Genomic DNA, 18379 nt, shown 5'->3' with positions numbered 1-18379 from the left:
TGTCACCTTAACTCTGTTCTTAAAAGCTTTAACGCTAACAAAGCCAGTTGCAGTGGGAAGAAGGTCTCTAGGGGTGAGTTCAGATCCTGCTGCTCTGAATGGGTCTCCATTCTCCTTTATCCAGATCCCAGTCCCGTTTTGGGAAGGGAAGGTAGTAGCTTCTAGACAGGGACAGCAGGATACTTCATTTTCTGGTTTAAGTTTTTGCTTTCAGTTTTGTTTCTTCCAAGTCCAGTGGTTTCATCAGACCCTGCCCAGAAAGCAAACACTCTCTATTTAAAGATCAGTAAGTTACACACTCAGTGCTACCCTTTGCCTCTGCTGCAGTGTGGAAGAGATCCAGCCCAAGCCATCACTCCCTAAGGGTGCTGCTCCATCCACAGCAAGCATGAGGTAAGTACACAGCTTCCACTCTTGTAGCAGCTCCAGAGAGAATGGCTTTGGGTTAACTATGCTCTGCAAAAGGTTCTTGTCCAGAACCACAGGACGGTTAAGATCAGAAGGGACCGCTGCAGGTTACACCTTGACCAAGCCCCTGCTCAAGCAGGGCCACCTAAGAGCAGGTTGCCCATGACCACATCCAAACAGCTTTTGACTATCTCCAAGGATGGAGACTCCATCACCCCCCTGAGCAAGCTATGCTGGTACTCTATCATTCTCACAACTAAAAGACGAGGTTCCCGATAAAGCTTCCTGAGTTTCAGTTTGTGCCAACTGCTTCTTCTCCTGGGCCCCACTGATAAAAAGCCTGGCTCTGCCTTCTTTACACCTTCCCTTTAGGTTTTTATGTAAGTTTCTAAGACGCCCCTGAGCCTTCTCTTCTCTAGGCTGAAGAGTCCCAGCTCTTTCAGCCTTTCCTCAGATAAGAGATGCTCTAGTCCAACATCTTCATGGCTCTGTGTTGGACTTTCCCTGCTGAGCCATCTCTTCATGCATCACTCACATGAAGGCACAGCCCCTGTTTCTTTCTCATGGGGAACAGAGAAGTTTTCATTGTGTGGGTTTGGCTGGCTCTACTCTTCCTGTTTCTTGAAGTCCATCTTGAAGGCGTTTGCATTGGGTAAGAGCAGCAGCCCTGGCTTCAGGCACTGGAGACCAAGAAGCCAGGAAGCCTCCCAGATGGCTCCCTGAAAATGGGTTGTTTGGAACAAAGATTTACAGGATTTTGAGTAGCTTGAGTGGGGAGAGCCCCATCCTCCACCTCTCCCTCCTTTTTTTGCTTCAAGCACAGCCAGGAGCTCCTTTGTGCTCTGTGTGGGTACCACAGGACATCACACGCTGCCTGTTCCTAACTCATCTTTTCCTTTCTGCAGAAAGGAAGAGCTGAAGGAAAAGTTGGATGCCCTTCAATGCCATTTCACCTGGCATTTGAGTATAGCAGGCCACATCGATATTGGCCATGTCCTGCAGAAGCTGGCTGTTGAAATCAAGTACACACCCCACCAAAACCAGGCAGCACTCTTGGGGCTGCAGGCATATCTGTACCAGCTGAAAGGTCAGAACAGAGAAGCCCTGCAAAGCCTTAAGGATGCTGAAGAGTACAAGAGGCAAGACGAGCAGCAGGCATCTGCTGCTGGTTCTTTGGTTATATATGGGAATTATGCTTGGATTCACTACCTTCAGGCCTCTTACCAGGAGGCTGAAAGCTACCTGGAACAAGTTGAGCAGCTCTGCACAACTCCTTTAGATGCACGGCTGATCCCATACATCCAGGCCCAGAAAGGCTGGTCCCTCCTGGCTATCAGAGCCCGGAATGGGGAACGGGCAAGAGAGTGCTTTGGAGTGGCATTAATGCTTGAACCGGAGAACAGGAACTTCCATGCTGGGCTTGCAATGGCTCTTTATTCCTGCTGGAGTTACTTCTGGTATCCTGATATTGCAGAGGAAGCTAGAATCCAACTGGAAAGAACTGTTGTTGAGCACCCAAATAACTACAGAGCCAAAATGTGTTTAGCCATGCTACTTGAACAAGTGGATAGAGAAAGATCCATTGACTTGATAGAAGAAAATGTAGAGAAAAGCTCTGATCCTGATGTCCTCAAGGCTTCATCTTCCTTTTGGCTGAAAAGAAATGCTACAGAGAAAGCAATTAAGATAATACAGCAGGCCTTGGAGCAGAATCCAGGTTACCACCTTCTCTACCAAGCCCTGGCCAAGTGCTATAAGATACAGTGGCTTAATGCAAATAACGAAGACAAGAATAACGTACTGGAAGCAGCCATCAAGGACCTCAACCAAATTCTTCAGGAGCATCCAGACCTCGTATTTGTAAAGCTGCAATTAGCAGAGTTCTATGGCGCAAGAGACCCAGCACAGGAAGAGAAGATCTACAGGGAGCTGCAGGAGAGAAAGGACACCCTGAGCCTCAAAAGCCTTCAAGCCCTTAATCTCTACTGGGGAAACTTCTTCTTCTACAAGAAGAAATCTCTTGATGAAGCAAAAGCCAAGTTTATGGATGGTTACCGCATTCCCATGGCAACAGCAATGAGGAGGAAGTGTGCCCAGAAGCTGACCCAGCTGGCTCAGTACTACCATGGTGAGGCTGCTGCTGCTATTTACCACTCCATCAAGGACATCGACCGCCACTTGCCTGCAGAATTTTCTGCAGCCGAGCTAGAGTGATGGCAGGAGCCCCAGCCTGGGCAAAGCAGGGAATCCTATCTGCAAAGCTAGAAGGCATCCAGGCCTAGCGTCTATCTCTCTCTCCAACAGCAGGCCCGTCATCTCATGTAGATACAAGGGTTCCATTGGCATCTCAGCCCATTCCATTCCTTGTCCCTAGATACAGGCCCAACCATAGATAACCAACTGCCCCAAATTTACACACCAGGCCTCCAGTCCCACTTCTCTGAGAGGAGGGAATGGAAACAAAGGTGAAGAACTTGGCCCATGGGGGCTGAGCACAATCCTTTGCAGGTAGACCTGCATCACCCCCTTGGAGCTGCTGTAGATCAGGACTAGGTACCACTTAAGGGAGCACTAGTAAGAAGTGCCTTCCATTATCAGAAGTCTCATTTGCAGCAAATAAGAAGGTGGCTTCATCCATAAGGTCATTAACTGCTGGGGGGGGGGCAGGGCTTGATGGGGGTGAGGCACCTGCACACAGGGCAGAGAGATAGTCCCTGGCCTGTCCTATTGCTTGAAATATAAACATAGCAAGAGCTAGCTGCTGTTTAAGGAGCATGTAGTTGTGATTATATTGGCATGAATCCTTTGAAACATGTGTGTGCTTGCCTCTGCCTAAACGTAAAAACAGGAGCTTTGCTTTCTTGCACTGGTAAAAGTCTATAGCACAAGTAACAAGCATTAGCCACAGTACAGAACCACAGGTCACATAGACCATTATTTACTTAACTGCACAAGTCATGACAGTTTTCCAGAGCTCAATAAAAACAGTCTCTTTATAAGCTTCTGTATGTGTTCCATAAATCTTTTCACACAGCACTGAGGCAGGCCACATATCCCAGTTTGGGAAAGCAGGGACTCTCAAAAGCAAGGATGCTCTTAACCTACCCTCAGACCCCTGACCAGTATGAGCAGCACTAGTCATTCATTTAGACTACCCTGGAAGCTTTGGAGTTTGCATCTACAGACAGTTTTTACCTTGTAAATGCAGTACCAGAAAACATTTCTTTACCAAAGTCACAGCCCCTCTGGCAGTTAAACAGAGCATCCTTTGCTCATCAGACAAAGGCAACAGTGCCATCCTCAGGATTAAAGGCTGCATGACCACAGCCCAAGTCACGAATTAGACTTGGGTGCTGCTGGGAAGACTGGATTCCAACAAATCAGCGTCACTGCTGTGTGAAGAGCAAGCTTTAAAAACCAAAATTGAGCTTTAAAAACCAAACAGCAAAACCCAACAAGCTCACAATCCTCATATGACTGCTCCACTCCATACGGGTACAAGAGTGGATGCTACTGAAAAGCATTTTTTTTATTAATAACTTTGAACAAATCCTGGTATTACTTTCTTCACCAATACTAAATTCAGCACAGCGTTAGATAATAAAAATACATTGCACAATAAAATCCCATTAAAAGTCTCAGTTAAGCTGGAAGCTAAATGGAAAGAGATCTTATTACAGAAGCTGCCAATGGTTGTGGAGAGGACTGGTGTTTCTTGTACTGGTGCATACTGGTGTGCAAATACTAGGACAACACTATCTCCCAGGTCCACTTCACTTCAGCATAGGAGAAGCAAAGAAGTTACCCTGATGCCCAAGCTGGGTTGTTGACTTGCCTTTGCTCCCAAATCTAGGTCAAGAGAAATAGAAAAATATCAGGTTTGCATTTGGGATACAGAGGTCTCACACGTTCCCTTCCCCAGTGGTCTTTCACCCAACTTGTACCCATCTCCCACACAAAGCATTGCTCTCCCTACCATAAGGGGCCACTAATTAAACCATCATGCAGCTTGCACTGTTACTACAGCACTCATGGAGGGAGAGTTAACTTAGTAAACCCAGAATACTCCCAGAACAGGTTCCAAAAGTCTATTTTTAGTACTTCACCCGCAATGAACCCAACATCTCCATAACACCCCACTGGCACTTACTTGGGGGTGGTTTTGCTGAAGGTAGAGCGGACCCTCTGGGACAGGGAGCTGGATGATGGAGTCTTGGAGAGCTGGTGCTCTGGAGTAGTGAGGGGCCCAAGTATGCTCACTGCCAAAAAAGAGGCATTGAAGTGAGCAACATGGGGACAGCTGAAGTGTTCATTGCCATGCAAGGAACATTAGACATTCCCTAGCATCTGCCAAAACTACTAGGCAACGCTAGTGTTTTCCTGGCATGTTCTTCTTCCCTCTTCCTCCATGAAGCATGCAGGAATGCTCCAGAGTCCCAAGCAGCTCTGACTGAGGGGCATTATTTTTACAACTGCAGTTGCACAGCCAGTAAGTAGTAAAGCAGAACTCAGGGGTTACCTTTAACGTCTGGTGTCTGTGGTGTGGAGTAGGCATTGACATTCTCAATTACATGTGCTGGGTCAATGTTTTCTTGCTCCACCATCATCAGCTGGCTCCAGTAGTCCATAGGCAGCAGCAGAAGTCGCTCCACTACCTACAGAGACCCGTGAGTAGAACCATGGAATCACAGAATCAACCAGGTTGGAAAAGTCCTTTAAGATCATCACACCCAACCATTATCCCAGCACTGCCAAATCCACCACTAACTCACACACTGAGGGACTCAGCCACACGGTTTGGGAACACTTGCAGGGACAGTGCCTGCAGCCCTGCCCTGGGCAGCCTGTTCCAATGCCTGAGCGCCCTTTGGGGAACAAATTGCTCCTCAGCTCTATCTAAACCTGCCCTGATGCAGCTTAAGGCTATTTCCTCTTGTTCCACCCCTTGTTCCTTAGGAGCAGAGACTGATCCCCACCTCACTACATCCTCCTGTCAGGCAGTTGTAGAGCACTATAAGGTCCACCTGAGCTTTCTCTTCTTCACATTAAATCCCTCCCCACCCCCCCCCCCCCCAGTCCCTCAGCTATTCCTCATCACACTTGCATTCCAGGCTCTTCCCCTGCTCCATTGCCCATCTCTGGAACCCTCAAGCACCTCCATGTTTCTGTTGTATCAAGAGACCCAGAACTGGTGCAGCCTCAACAATGCCAAGTACAGGGGGATGATGTTACAGACTAGTACACAGCTTTGACACACTGACGCTAGACCAGCATCACCTCAGTTCCCTCCAGCTGTTCATTTGAATCTGTTAAAGGGGATACACTCACTCCAAGCAGGCCCTTCTGCTCACCCACCTTAGGCTGTCGCTTGGTGTCCTGCAGGAGCATCAAAGGGTCAGGATCAGGTACAGCGTGGGCAACTATTGTGGGGCCAAAGACTTTGGCCAAGTTGGCGATGTCCATTTTAGTCTCTGGGCTCTGAGCCACCCTATATTAAAAACAATAAGAGGATGTAGCTTCTCCCCTTCACTTCCCCCCAACCCACACCCACTGCAGCCTCTGAATAAGCATTTTTTTCCAGGACGAAGACTTTATACTCACAAGCAATAATAAAAGCCAATTACAAGAAGGCACCAGTGGCAACATCCCCCTTTCAGAACTACCAGTCCATTTGGACATACCTCTGCAGGTGGATCATGAGGAAAGCCAGCGTGTCCCTATTGGCCTGAGGAAGCTCACCAACTGCTTGGTACATAGCAGCAATGCTGTTGTCCTCATCTGAGATTTCTAGGGGAAAATAACCCAAAATGTTTAGACCTCAGAAGGTGGTCCCAGAGGCACAGCTGCAATATTCCCCTCACAGCAGTAGCTAGCCTGAGAAACAAGGAAGCCAGAAACTTCACATTTACTGCCACTGCAGTAATCTGGTATCCTGCCCAAGTAGTAGAACTTGTTTCCTTCCTCTTCCAGAGTAAGCAGAAGAGATCTCTCTCAAGCATATTGCACATCATCAACACATCTGCAAGCATGAGGGCTCCTCATGCCCTGGGGTCTCCCAGCAGACACAACAGCTAAACCTGTGACCGTCAAGCCCAGGGAAAGATTTGGCGAGGTCATTTAGCAGTTTCCTCACCTGCAGCTTCCATAAAAGTCTTGTTTAACCGGAACGTGAGAAGGGGTTCTTTCAGGCTGCGCAGAAAGTCCTTGAGAAGGCCACAGATAGCATGGATGTCATCCACTTTGCTGAGCAAAGGAACATTTTTTGCTCTAAGAAACTTCTCTTTCAGTTCCCTCACTGTCTTGTCACAGCCAGATACCCGGTAAAGGCCTGTCTATAACAGAAAGCATTGCTTAGAGGCAAAGTATCAAGTGCACATATAAAACTGACATCCTTCTGCTCCCACTTGCTCTCCACACCTGAGCATTCTGCACAGCCACTGTTGCTCACCCACAGTCACCCACTGACCAGCACTATGCACACCATGAATAAGAGATACTCGGGTTCATTCGCCTCCCTAACACCACAACCCATTTCATTAGCACTGCTTCACACATCATTTTCTTTTTACCTCATGCAGCCCTCGCTGCTCGATCTCATTAACACAGTGCACTATGATGGAAGGGATCATTGGAGGAGTAGAAGGGACAAAGTCCATCAAGGTCCCCTGAAAGGCAAAAGGAAAAATGAAGGAATACTCAGTCTTCAGACATGGAAAATACTTTCTCAGGGATTCATAGCGAGATCTAAAGTACATCCATCAGCACAATGCTGTAGGATTGCCTACCCAGAGCTGCCATACTCCCAACTCCACACCCTCCTAACACAGCATCCCTATCAGTTGGAAGCACTATCCTTCCCCCAACACAAATGATCTTGCTAATGTAGATCATGCACCTCTAAGCAACAGGAGCTCTTCTGTAGACAGCAGATTTGTTAGAGCCTGAGCACATTCCTCTAACCGAATAGAAGCCAGTTTGTGTGGGCAGCTCACCCAGCAGACTCACCTCTCCAATTCTAACAGGAGTGCCGGTCAAGGTGGGGATGCAGGGAAGAGGACAGCGGTCCCGACACTCCGGGTGAGCGACCACACGGCAGTCTCTACACTTCAGAGAGATTTTTCCAAATTTCACTCTCTTTCCACATGGAACACATGATTCTGGCTTGATAACCTAATGATTCAGAACATACAGATGGGAAGAGATTAGTGCAGTCACTCAGCAGGACTTTCCCATGTGAAGACAGGCTAAGGAAGTTCAGGCTGTTCAGCCTGGAGAAGCTGCATGGAGACCCCAGAGCAGCTTCCAGCATCTGAACAAGGATGCTGAAAAGGGACTCTGTCAGTGAATGTATTGATAGGACAAGGGATGAGGGATTCAAACTGAAACAGGGGAAGTTCAGGTTGGAGATGAGGAAGAAGCTCTTCCCTGTAAGGGTGCTGAGGTGCTGGCACAGGGTGCCCATGGAAGCTGTGGCTGCCCTACCCCTGGCAGTGTTCAGAGCCAGGCTGGATGGGGCTTGGAGCAACCTGCTCTAGTGGAAGGTTTCCATGCCCATGGCAGGGGGTTGGAACTGGATGAGCTTTAAGCTCCCTTCCAATACAAACCATTCTACAATTCTATGGATCTCCGACTTAGACTGCATAACCATATAGGATAACATATTCCTTAATGCAATGCAGGTAACTGGTACAGTCAATATTGACTTGGGTAGCCTCTTACCAAGAACTTGATATCGCACCCATTTCAAAGTAGAAGAAGATGCTTTTTCAAGTTCTTCCTGCCTGTAGACCTACCGTCTTTGAAACAAAGTCATGCAGCCTCACTCCCCCATTGTTCTGCGGGGTGCCAGAGCCATCGGTCTCTGGTTTGGATTCCAGCTGCTTACTGCCTATGCTTGACTCACTGCTCCAAGGCTGCAGAGGACCTGAAAGACAAAAGAGTGTTGGCACCCTATACCCCTTTGCTTTAAAAGCAAGTGTGCACCATAAACCAGAAGCAGCTACCTAGGTTCTACGAGGCCTACTAAGTAGTTGCTTCAGGACTTTGGACAAATGGAGACATGACACCTACCACTCTTCCTCCGAGTTTTCACATTATAAGGCACAGTCTGGATAGTAGAAATAGCTTCAATTGGGCCACCATCATTGGGGACCATGAGAGTTGTCTTTGCTACTATGGATTCATTTCCCTGTAATGAAAAATAAGCTGTTAGTGATACAATACTGACAGGACATGGGATGTCCTAGTTTGTTGGCCCTAGAAACAGGTATTGCAGCATATATAGTGGAATTGCACACAAACCCAACAGGGACCAGCATACCTTGTCCACCGTGGAGCCAATTGATCTGGTTTTCTTCTGAGGACATGGTGGGCCTTCAATGAACTGCCTGGAAGACCGCTGAAACAATACAGTATGCTTTTGACTATGAAGCAGTTCTGTTCTTAACAGAGTGTTATATTAGCAGAGTATAATTAGAAAGACTAAGCAACCATCTGGACATGCCACAGAAGTGTGAAGTTCTTCCACAGTACCTGTTCTTCATGGCAACTTCAAGGTTGCCATGAAGTATTATGAGGAGGCCTCAATATATTGCTCTAACAATTCTCCTACCCAGATTCGTAATCCAATTCAGAAAAGAGAAAAAGGAGAAGAAAACCAAACCCCAAACCATACACACAAAAAAAGGGCAACTAAGCAAGTCCCAGACTCTTGCCAACCCTGCTAGTGATGATTTCAGGCTGACTTTTCCCACCTGTGCCTACTGCATACTAATAGCAGACCAGAACAAGCACAAGCTCCTTTACAAAATAGAAAAACTACTAACTTTCTATGTGATTTCCCCCTAATCTGGAAGCTGTTAATATAGTCTTTCACTGCTTTCTTACAAACCCTAGGCCATAACAGAACAGATATGCAGAACTCCAGTTGTTTTCAGTAGACAAACATCACAATTAACTTTCAACCTAAATCCACAGCACAGTTCTGAATTATAGTAGCTGCACATCCATCTGAAGTTTAACTGTGATTAGTAGCTCAGACATCATTATAGGTGGCTGTGAGATGACAGATGGTGCCATTGTGTCAGCTAAGGCTAACAATGGAATCTATTTGAAGGAAAAGAATTGAACGTACCCGCTTCTCTCTCCTTTTCAGTCTGACAGCTTTCACCACAGAGGAATCCCAGTCCTGTGGGAAATACACAGCACTGGTTAGCTCAGTGTAAATACCCTACAGCCTCTGGCCAAGGCTTCATTAAGTTTTAGCCAATAGCACATCAGAGCAATGCAAACCAGCTCTACCAGTTTAACACCACAGTCATTTAAGCACAAGGGGTCTCCAGAGATTAACCCACCCCCCCTGAGGTTTTACAGTGGAGGAAGACTTTAGAACTTGGAGTTACATTACCAGTGACTCATCAGTCTTGTCAAAGCTGATATCTGACAGAAATGAGCCAGATTCATCTATTGTAGACAGCCTAAAAATAATAATAATAATAAAAAAAAGAAAATTAGTAGGAACTTGTATCAGTTTGGCTTTCAGTCAGCCCTGGTTCCAGAACAATGCTACTGAGTCAGAGGAGCTGTATCAAACTGGAACAGAAGTAAAACCCTACTGATAGGGTGCAGTATGTGTCACGGAGGTACACAGCTGCCTGGATATTCAGCATTTGATACTTGCTCAGACAAAATGCTCTTCTGCCTACCTTTTGTTGCCTGAACCCCCAGTAGAAACCTGTTGTTTGTTAAGAAAGGCGAGGGCAGACTTCTGCTCTTCACTGAGCTGAATACTCCCAGATGCATCACACATGAGCAGCTCTCGAATCAGTTGTATTTGCCGCTCCTGTAAAAGTAGATCGTATCAGAAACTGCCACAGGATGAACTGTGTTTAATTACTGTACGAACCCATCTGAAGTGTTTGAGATGCCACACATACCCCCTCAGAACTTGTGTCAATAGACTGCTACTGGCTGCAAAGCCCCTGCTCCAACAGGTAACAGCAGCGGGTCACCTTTTTCCAGACCAAAGCAGAAGACAACCTTTTTCCCAGGGAGGCATAAAACCAGTAATCCTGAGTGCCAGCCCTTATTTTTCATAGATCAATGTAGTTCCATCACCTTGTCTCCAACACTCTGGAAAGGTAACTGGTAATAAAGGAATTACTCACCAGCTTTTCACAGTCCATTTCAGCTTTTTGCCTCCGTTTGATCTCCACATCCACTTGGTTGCGAGCGTGTTTCAGCTTCACATCCAAAGCACTACGTTCGGCTTCAGTTTTCATGAGGAGGTCTTTGTACCTGACAAGCTCATGCTCTGTTTCCTGCCATTTTCTCCTATACTCTTCAAAGTTCTTTGCTAACTGAATGAACTCTGGAGAGAAAACACAGGTATTTTCAGCTACCCAGTCAAGCAGAAGATGCAGCAACCCTCTTCACTGACAGCAGGTATCTAGTGACACAACCTGCTCCCAAATGAAGAGAGGAGCAGCCAGCCTTTTGGCAAACCCACCTACACCAGGGATGTTCATGAGATCCTGCAGTTTTCCAAACTAAAGTCCCTCATGTTAGCATCACCCAGAAAAGCTAGGACATGAGACCCTGTGAGGATGAAGCCAGCTTGCATGAATGTTAAGCTAAGAAAGTTCAGCCTGGAGCAGAGAAGCTGCATGGAGGCCTCAGAGCAGCTTTCAGTGTCTGAAGGGGGCTACAAGGATGCTGGAGAGGGACCTTCATCAGGGACTGGAGCAATGGGACAAGGGGTGATGGGTTCAGACTGGAACAGGGGAAGTTCAGGTTAGATATAAGGAAGTTCTTCCCTGTGAGGGTGCTGAAGCACTGGCACAGGGTGCTCAGAGAAGCTGTGGCTGCCCCATTCCTGGCAGTGCTCAAGGCCAGGTTGCATGGGGCTTGGAGCACCCTGCTCTAGTGGAAGGTGTCCCTGCCCATGGCAGGGGTTGGAACTGAATGATCTTAAGGTCCCTTCCCACCCAAACCAGTCTATGACCCTACAATGTGGCCCTGCCACAAGCTCATCATGCGACTTCGTATTTCTTAATGATGAAAATCCCCTCAAATCTCACTGCCTGTAGCAGTTTTATTACCCATAGCATCACCCATCAACTGATTCTTCAACAGCAGTAAATTATGTCTGTTTGCACAACCACCTTTCAGGAGCAGAACTTACTGTATTCATTTCCCTCACTCAAAACTTCAGCCTGGCGCTCAAACTGGTTGCACAGAGTCCGTAAGTTCAGCACCACAGTCTCCATCTCCATCTTCCTGCAAGAAACCAGAGCTTAACCAACAGCCCGGCCCTTTCTTCCCACCTCCAAGCAGCAAACATGGCACCAGCCCAAAGGAAAGAGAATCAGCTTTAGAATCAGTTCATTTTTCAGGCGAGTTTTAGAAGCTGCACAAACAAAAAATTGGAGTTTAGAGTTATTTGATGGAGGCAGATGCAGCTAAAGACTCCTGCAGGGAATGAAGACCATCACCCTTCCACTTTATGGATAGCAGAGCCACAGAGGCAGTAGATCTCCTCACCTTATTGCTTCAAATACTCTCCAGAACACTACAGAGGCTCAGAAGCCAAGGCAAGCTGAGGGATCCCAAATCACTCTCCTTCTGGAAGGCTGCAGACCGCAGCTCATGCCCTGCCTACAAATAACTTTGTACTATATAGGCCACTAAAAATGTGCAAGTTTTCAGAGTAAGATAAAAATAGGAGCCGCATTCTCAGGGATTTTAATACAGTTTTAAATTTAGCAGCATTTGAAATTACAGCTCCTGCCACAAATAGCTGCTCGCATTCAGACAGTCAGCACATTTCCCTCAACCATTAGCAACAATGGCATAAACAGGAGCAACGAAGAGGAAAGTCTCCAACTCAGCAACACAGAAATTACTTTGCTAATGCAATAACTTGCTGGGGCACACAGGGCAGCCCGCACTAATAAATCACCACCAGCAGCAGATACAGACACAGGAGGGAGAACACTGCAGCTAAAGGAAAGCCGCGGAAAGCTCTCAATACCCGATCCGCAGTCACAGACACGAAGGTTTTTCCTTTCTCCAGGTTACCTGATCCACAACGGGAGGAAAAGCTCCCTGCTGAAGGGCCCTGCTCTGCTCCTTGCAGCCGGCTCCAGCCCCTGCAAAGGGCACTTCTAGTTTCGTGCCTTGGCTACCCCCACCACGGCCATTAGAGCCCAGCTCGACGGCAGAGGCCGGGGAAGGCGCAGGAACACGGAAAAACCCCCGCAACCGCCCCACAAAGCGCGACCGGAGGCACAGAGGGGGGAAATGAGGCAGCGGCCGCCGGGGCCAGGACGGCGGCTCCGCTCGGGTGCGGACCCGAGGCCTGGGCGAGGAACCGGTACCGGGGACCCGAGGCCTAGGGAGTGTGGGGGGGAAGAGGTCCCGGTGCCCCGGTGCCGGTGCCCCGGTCCCGCCGCGTCCCCTCAGCCGCTCTCCCTCCTTCACACTCACCTGGGCCGCCGGCCCCGCGTGAGCTCCAGCTCCAACGGCCGTACCCAACTGCCCCGCACTTGGGTTTGAATCCCCGCAGCCAGCCAATCCCAGCGCGCTCCCCACCCACCCGGGCCTCTCATTGGCTCTGCTCATTGGGTGGCTGAAGCCAAGCCGGCGCCATGTCTACTGAGGGCGGGGCCTGTCTGCCCCACACCCGGCGCGAAGGCCGCGGGGTGAAGCCGCCCAGGCGCCATCTTTACTGTTGGCAGCTGCCTCCACCCCGCGTTGCTTAGCAACAGAGCCGCTAGGGCCTAGGCCCCCCGGACCCGAGGGCTGCGGCTTCCCTGAGGGCCCAAACGCAGCCATTGGCACCAGAGGGGCTGTTTTGGGGAGAAAAAGCTGTTCTGAGGTAGGCTCCAGGTGTGGCTTTGAGGCACATGGGCACGGGTGGGCCTGAGCCCCTCCCGGGGGTTCTGCAGAGCGCCGGTGCTGGATGCAGCCCGCGGCTGGTTCAGAGCCCCGGTACTTCACCGGGAGGCTGTTTCTTAGGTGTTATCTCTCGAGACATATGATGCCTCAACTCATTTTTGCCTTTAAAACATCGATTTGAGTAAAAAACGGTTGAGCCGTCCTGCGTGCCAAAGGCAAAACCCCATTTCGAGGCAATCTGCAGACATTCAGCGTGCAAAGCCATAAACCCCAATACTTAGAAGTGAAATCACATAATCATAAACTGAGAATGCGACCGAATCTTTTGAATCTGAACCAAAACAGTGGGGAATTGACGGCTGGGTATTAGCCATTAGAAAGCGGAACTAAATGCTTCCAAGTGGGAAAGGGAGTTTGTAAGGCAGATTGCTCTCCAGCACCCAGCTGCTTTGTCAGAACGGCTTTATGTAGGTTATAAAGCCTGCTTTAACTTCATTAATAACAATTAATTCATAAGAGATCGCAAAAAGCCTCAAGGCCTTCTGAAAAGTAAACATCAGCGAGGCTTCCTTGGGGAAGATAACCAAGATTATCTATGTTTTACAGGGGAGCTGAGGCCCGGAAGGGACACAACTCATCCTCGGAGTCAACAGCGGAGCAAGAGGAAGGACCCGATCTCCATACTTGACCACAAAAGCATCCCAAAGCCCGATTTGCCCCAAGTTGGAGGCTGACAGCGACACTTGGCTCTGCCGAGAGCCTCTTGTGCGTGCGCATCCCATCCCGGCCCTCCTTGCACCCCGGTTCTGAGGGGGTTCAACTGATCCGGTGCCGGCCCCGGGGCCTCCTGCGGCTCCTGCCTGTGGTTAAATCCTCCCAGCTAAGATGTCTCTATTGGCAGATCGTGTTTATGGGCAGGGAAGTTGGTTTAGTGCCATTCGTAAGGGTTAAGGAGGCTTTTGGTCGTGAGCAAATTCTCTTCTCTTTTACGTTGCCACCCGCAATCTCATGCCGATAAAAAGGCACATTATTGCAGATTATTGCCCCCGTGGTGCTTGTAGTGCATTAGGTACCGGGTTCCTCTGCTAAGCAAATGAGATTTCTTCCATATGTATTCAGTGATCATAGTACCAAATCCTCCTCTGAAACACGATGCTCCAAGGGCATCAGGAACTGAGGAGCCCAAGAAAGCATCTCAGGACCCCCCTTTCCCTGCTGATCTGATGTGGACACGGCAAACGGGCCATGTCCTCCATCACACCCCACTTGCTTGGTCCCGGTCCCTAAAAGCTTTGCAGAGTCTTCCCTGCCTGATGCATGAGGAGAGCAGAGAGGTCAAAAGCACCTTGCGTATCGTCACGGCTTAGCTTTATTTCAAGGGACAAGAGAAGGCAGAAGGATTGAGGAGCCTCTCCAGGAGCTGCTTTATTGCAAAGTAATTATATTCTCTTTTGTTTGTGGCAGGGAGAGGGGGGGAGAAGCCTTGAAATGTCTCATCTGGGAAACCGTTAATAGGATTTATGCTAATTTGATGATTCCGGCGATTACTGGCGGAAGCACTTCACAGTTTTCAGGCAGCAGAAAGCCTCCTCCAGCCCCTCCTGCTGTCTCCCCCTCTTTGGGCTTTAGCCCATTCGCCTCCTCCAGCCACTGAAGATTCAAGCCCATGATGTGACTGGGATTGTTGCCTATGAGGATGCCAATGGTGGCCCCGGGCCTCATCTTTTGGGGCAGAATGCAAAGAAATCTGCACCAGTGCCACATTGAGCAGCCCTGCAGTAACAAGACCTTTCCCTCCCAGCATCATTCACCAATGGAGCTCCATAAACACCGATCTCTCTGCCCAGCTCCTGCGGAATGAAGTCCAGAATTGCAAACCCATTTGTGCAGCTTTGTGCTCAGGGAAACCTTTATTAAGTTCCTTTTAATCCAAAAGCAGTTTGAGCATGATGGTCTTCCTGAACCAAAAAGCATTCCAAAAAGCAGAAAAGAAGGGGAAAAGGAAGCAGAACAAGAAACTTCAAGGCAGCGGTCTTTCTCCAGGGGAAGAAAAGATGCTCTTGGGTGCGTTTCTCTTGATGCCAATTACTACAGCATGGGTTTCACAAAGGAATGATTCCATAGCATGAGCAGGGAGGGCACCATGGGTTTAGCTGGACATTTTGGGAATGAACTTCCAATTCCCGGCGGCTGGGCCAAGCCACAGGCCGGCAGATGGCATCACGCTCATATGCTGGGTGGGAGCTTCGGGGCCTCAGTCCTGCTCATCCCTGCGGAATATTGCTCAGTGCAGCACAGAGTCATAGGATCAAGCAGGCTGGAAAAGACTTGGGATCATCAAGTTAAGATCATCACCATTCGCCAGCACTACCAAGGCCACCCCTGCCCCACGGCACTGAGGCCTCGTCTCCACGGTGTGTGAACACTTGCAGGGCCGGTGCCTGCAGCCCTGCCCTGGGCAGCCTGTTCCAACGCCTGAGTACCCTCTGGAGCAGGAATTGTTCCTCAGCTCCATCTAAACCTGCCCTGGTGCAGCTTGAGGCCGGTTCCTCTTGTCCCATCCCTTGTTCCTTGGGAGCAGAGCCCAGCCCCTCCTGGCTCCATCCTCCTGTCAGACCAGAGATCTGCAAGGAGGGGGCCAGAGGAGCTGTGTTTGCACCATCACTCTGAATGATGAACCAGGTTTATCTGTGGTCTCCTGCCCGCGTGCCAGGGTGAAGATGGGATCAGCCAAACCTGCCTGCAGTGACATGCAGTCCATCGCCTCTGCTCCTCGCAGCGAAACGGTGCATTAATGTCAGCAGAGAAGCCACGGCCTTATCCTGAACTCATTAAAAAACAATGGGAGTCTCTATTGCCTTCATCTGGCTTTTAATGAATGACCTCTTGTCGCCGGGAGCTGCGTGCAGTGACAAAGGACCTTTGTGGGCTGATATTTATGATTTCATTTAAGCTAGGGAGTAAGCTAAGAGAGAGGGCTGGGAAATAAGAGCTGAGATGATGTTTCCTGCTTTAAACTCAAGGGATCTTTATCTAGTTTTTTATATTAATACACTTGTCATCTCTTAAATATTGGAGCTGTGAACGCTCCCACGCTGGAAGGACACACACAGGTCACACTCTGTGGCATGGCAGGGCATGAGTCCAGCTCTCCCAAGCCTCACACATTCCTCTGGGCTTTAACACTGCAGAGGGGGCAAGGTTTTGCTTTCCTTAGTGCCCCTCAAATGCACACACACCAAGCACACTGAGCCCTGCTGTGAGAGCCCATTGCTTGTGGGGGGCCTGGCTCAGCGCAAGCACTGCATCCGAGCATCCCTCCCCGCACCAGTAACTTGCCAACACTGATAAATGTTTGCCTTTTCCTTCGGCAGGCCTCGGCGACGGATTAAGCAGCTGGGAGTCTGGAGTGAGAGCGTGTCCCCTCTCCTTTGCCATGCAAAGAGAGAAAATTAATCTTCCAGCTTCCTCTGATATTTGGGCTGAATTACAAGCTGGGAGCGGAGATAAAGAGCGGGCGAAAGGAAGGGACAGGTACAGCGAGAGCGGGGCTGCCTGGCACAGGCCTTTGTCCGTGCAGATAACGGCTCTTCTCCCTGTGTCATGCATAATTCACCAGCATCTCCCTCCATCCTGGTCATCCTCTCTGCTTTCATTGCTCCTCTTCTATAGAAACGGAGAGCCTCCTTGTCTCCTCGTCCAAGTGAGCTTGTGCGTGTTGGATGCATGTGTAGGTGCAGAAGCACACTCGTGTGGGGAGCAAGCATGCATCCAGACACGCAGGAGCAATGTGCAAATCTTCTAATGGTTGGACTTGATGGTTTTAAAGGTCTTTTCCAACCTTGACTCCAAGATTCCATGAAATCTCAGCTGCAGCGTAGCTCTGTGCACGTTTGCCCTGGGACATAGGCAAAAGGTTGTTGTCCCCTCACTGCTCCAGGGTACAACACTGCTGGGATGGGGCACCAGTGTCCTGGACACAGCCCAGTAACACCCGACAGCAATCCAGCTAAACCAGACCAGCACATCACCTGCACGGCCCAGGGTGTGATTTCGTATGCCGATCACACTGCAGCTTCCCTAACCCCACTATCTCCTTCAATCCCTCTGATGTTATAGTTGGATAGAGGTTACATCCTTTGGGATACCAACCCCAGCACGAACAGACACCAATTGCATTTTATTTGGTCCATCATCCAGCAGCTTCTTGACAGAACTGTGCCACACAGAATAGAAAAGCCATGGAGGTTTTCCATAGCCACCAGGAGCTTCTTTCCCAGCACAAAGCAGAACTAACCCTGGTCACTCCCAGCCAAAGGATGAACACAGACACCTGCTTAATTATTTGTGCTTTGTAAATGAAAGCAGAGCTGTGAGTTTAATAACCAGTGCTTGGAAGTAACTGGGGCGATTATTGTGTGGCCCAGGGGGAAAATTGCAGCTTGTTATCTCCAGGGAGTAGCATTAGGATCCAGCAGATAATCGGAACGTTATTTGTTGCACTTCAGATGACATTTCTCATGGCTTTAGAAGTGATAGGGATCAAACCGTGTTGTTAGAGCCATCCCCCAAACTGGGGAATCCAGAGCCCTGTAAGCTAAATAGCATCTGAAGCTGCCCGGGACAGCTGCTCTTCCAGCAGGACAGCACAAATAACAGACATACGTGCCACGTTTGAGCTCAAACACTTCCAGATCTGAGCGTCACTCATCTCTTTCTGAATTTGATCTTCTCATAAGAGAGATAACACTCAGGATGCTGCAGGAGAGGATGCGAAGGGGGGATATCAGCTCTACCAGATGCTGCCAACCAGATCTATACTCAGAAAAAAAAGGTTGTTTGAGACCTTCTGTGTCTCCCTCCACACCCCAATCAATAGTCTCTTCCTGTCCTCTTGCCTGCAGCAGCCCTGATACGTGAGGCTCAGTCAGGAGCAATGCTCACATCTGCTGCTGCATGGTGCTGGGGAGACCATCAGCGCTGGGCATCCTTGTGCATGCCGTGATTGCTCCCCATCCCATGGCTGAGCAGCTCCCATCAGCGCTGTGCTCTCCATAGGACCATTGTGCACCAT

At 49.1% G+C, this 18379-nt stretch overlaps 2 protein-coding genes across 4 annotated transcripts; one reads left to right on the top strand and one right to left on the bottom strand.

Annotated features, from left to right (window-relative positions):
* Window positions 1-286: 286 nt before the first annotated feature.
* On the top strand, window positions 287-3407 carry LOC136003722 (interferon-induced protein with tetratricopeptide repeats 1-like). Its single transcript, XM_065659608.1, has 2 exons — window positions 287-393; window positions 1314-3407. Exons 1-2 carry the CDS (start codon window positions 389-391, stop codon window positions 2620-2622), a joined length of 1314 nt encoding a protein of 437 aa, XP_065515680.1. The 5' UTR covers window positions 287-388; the 3' UTR covers window positions 2623-3407.
* Window positions 3401-12963, bottom strand: RACGAP1 (Rac GTPase activating protein 1). 3 transcript variants are annotated; one of them, XM_065659606.1, is made up of 18 exons: window positions 12895-12938; window positions 12487-12557; window positions 11591-11685; window positions 10575-10777; window positions 10113-10249; window positions 9815-9884; window positions 9542-9595; window positions 8729-8806; window positions 8479-8596; window positions 8202-8332; window positions 7414-7578; window positions 6978-7073; window positions 6542-6740; window positions 6090-6195; window positions 5764-5896; window positions 4928-5063; window positions 4559-4667; window positions 3401-4257 (listed from the first exon to the last, which is right to left on the bottom strand). In XM_065659606.1, the coding sequence occupies exons 3-18, from the start codon at window positions 11679-11681 to the stop codon at window positions 4182-4184; spliced, it is 1902 nt and encodes a 633-aa protein (XP_065515678.1). In that variant the 5' UTR covers window positions 11682-11685; window positions 12487-12557; window positions 12895-12938; the 3' UTR covers window positions 3401-4181. The 3 variants fall into 3 exon arrangements, with proteins under 3 accessions (XP_065515678.1, XP_065515677.1, XP_065515679.1); XM_065659605.1 differs by lacking the exon at window positions 12487-12557 and having other exon boundaries at window positions 12895-12963; XM_065659607.1 differs by lacking the exon at window positions 12487-12557 and having other exon boundaries at window positions 11591-11681; window positions 12895-12941.
* Window positions 12964-18379: the final 5416 nt, after the last annotated feature.

Source organism: Lathamus discolor, chromosome 23 (genome assembly GCF_037157495.1).
Source record: "Lathamus discolor isolate bLatDis1 chromosome 23, bLatDis1.hap1, whole genome shotgun sequence".
NCBI lineage: Eukaryota > Metazoa > Chordata > Aves > Psittaciformes > Psittacidae > Lathamus > Lathamus discolor.
Note: the sequence above shows the minus strand (reverse complement) of the source record. Positions and strands in the feature narration are given on the sequence as shown.

Coding starts and splice junctions, on each gene's coding strand:
- RACGAP1 (XM_065659605.1), bottom strand. CDS start 11,681: ATGGAGATGGAGACTGTGGTGCTGAACTTACGGACTCTGTGCAACCAG. Junction 9,885..10,112: donor GGGGGTTCAGGCAACAAAAG/GTAGGCAGAAGA, acceptor TATTATTTTTAG/GCTGTCTACAATAGATGAAT. Junction 9,596..9,814: donor ACAAGACTGATGAGTCACTG/GTAATGTAACTC, acceptor TATTTCCCACAG/GACTGGGATTCCTCTGTGGT.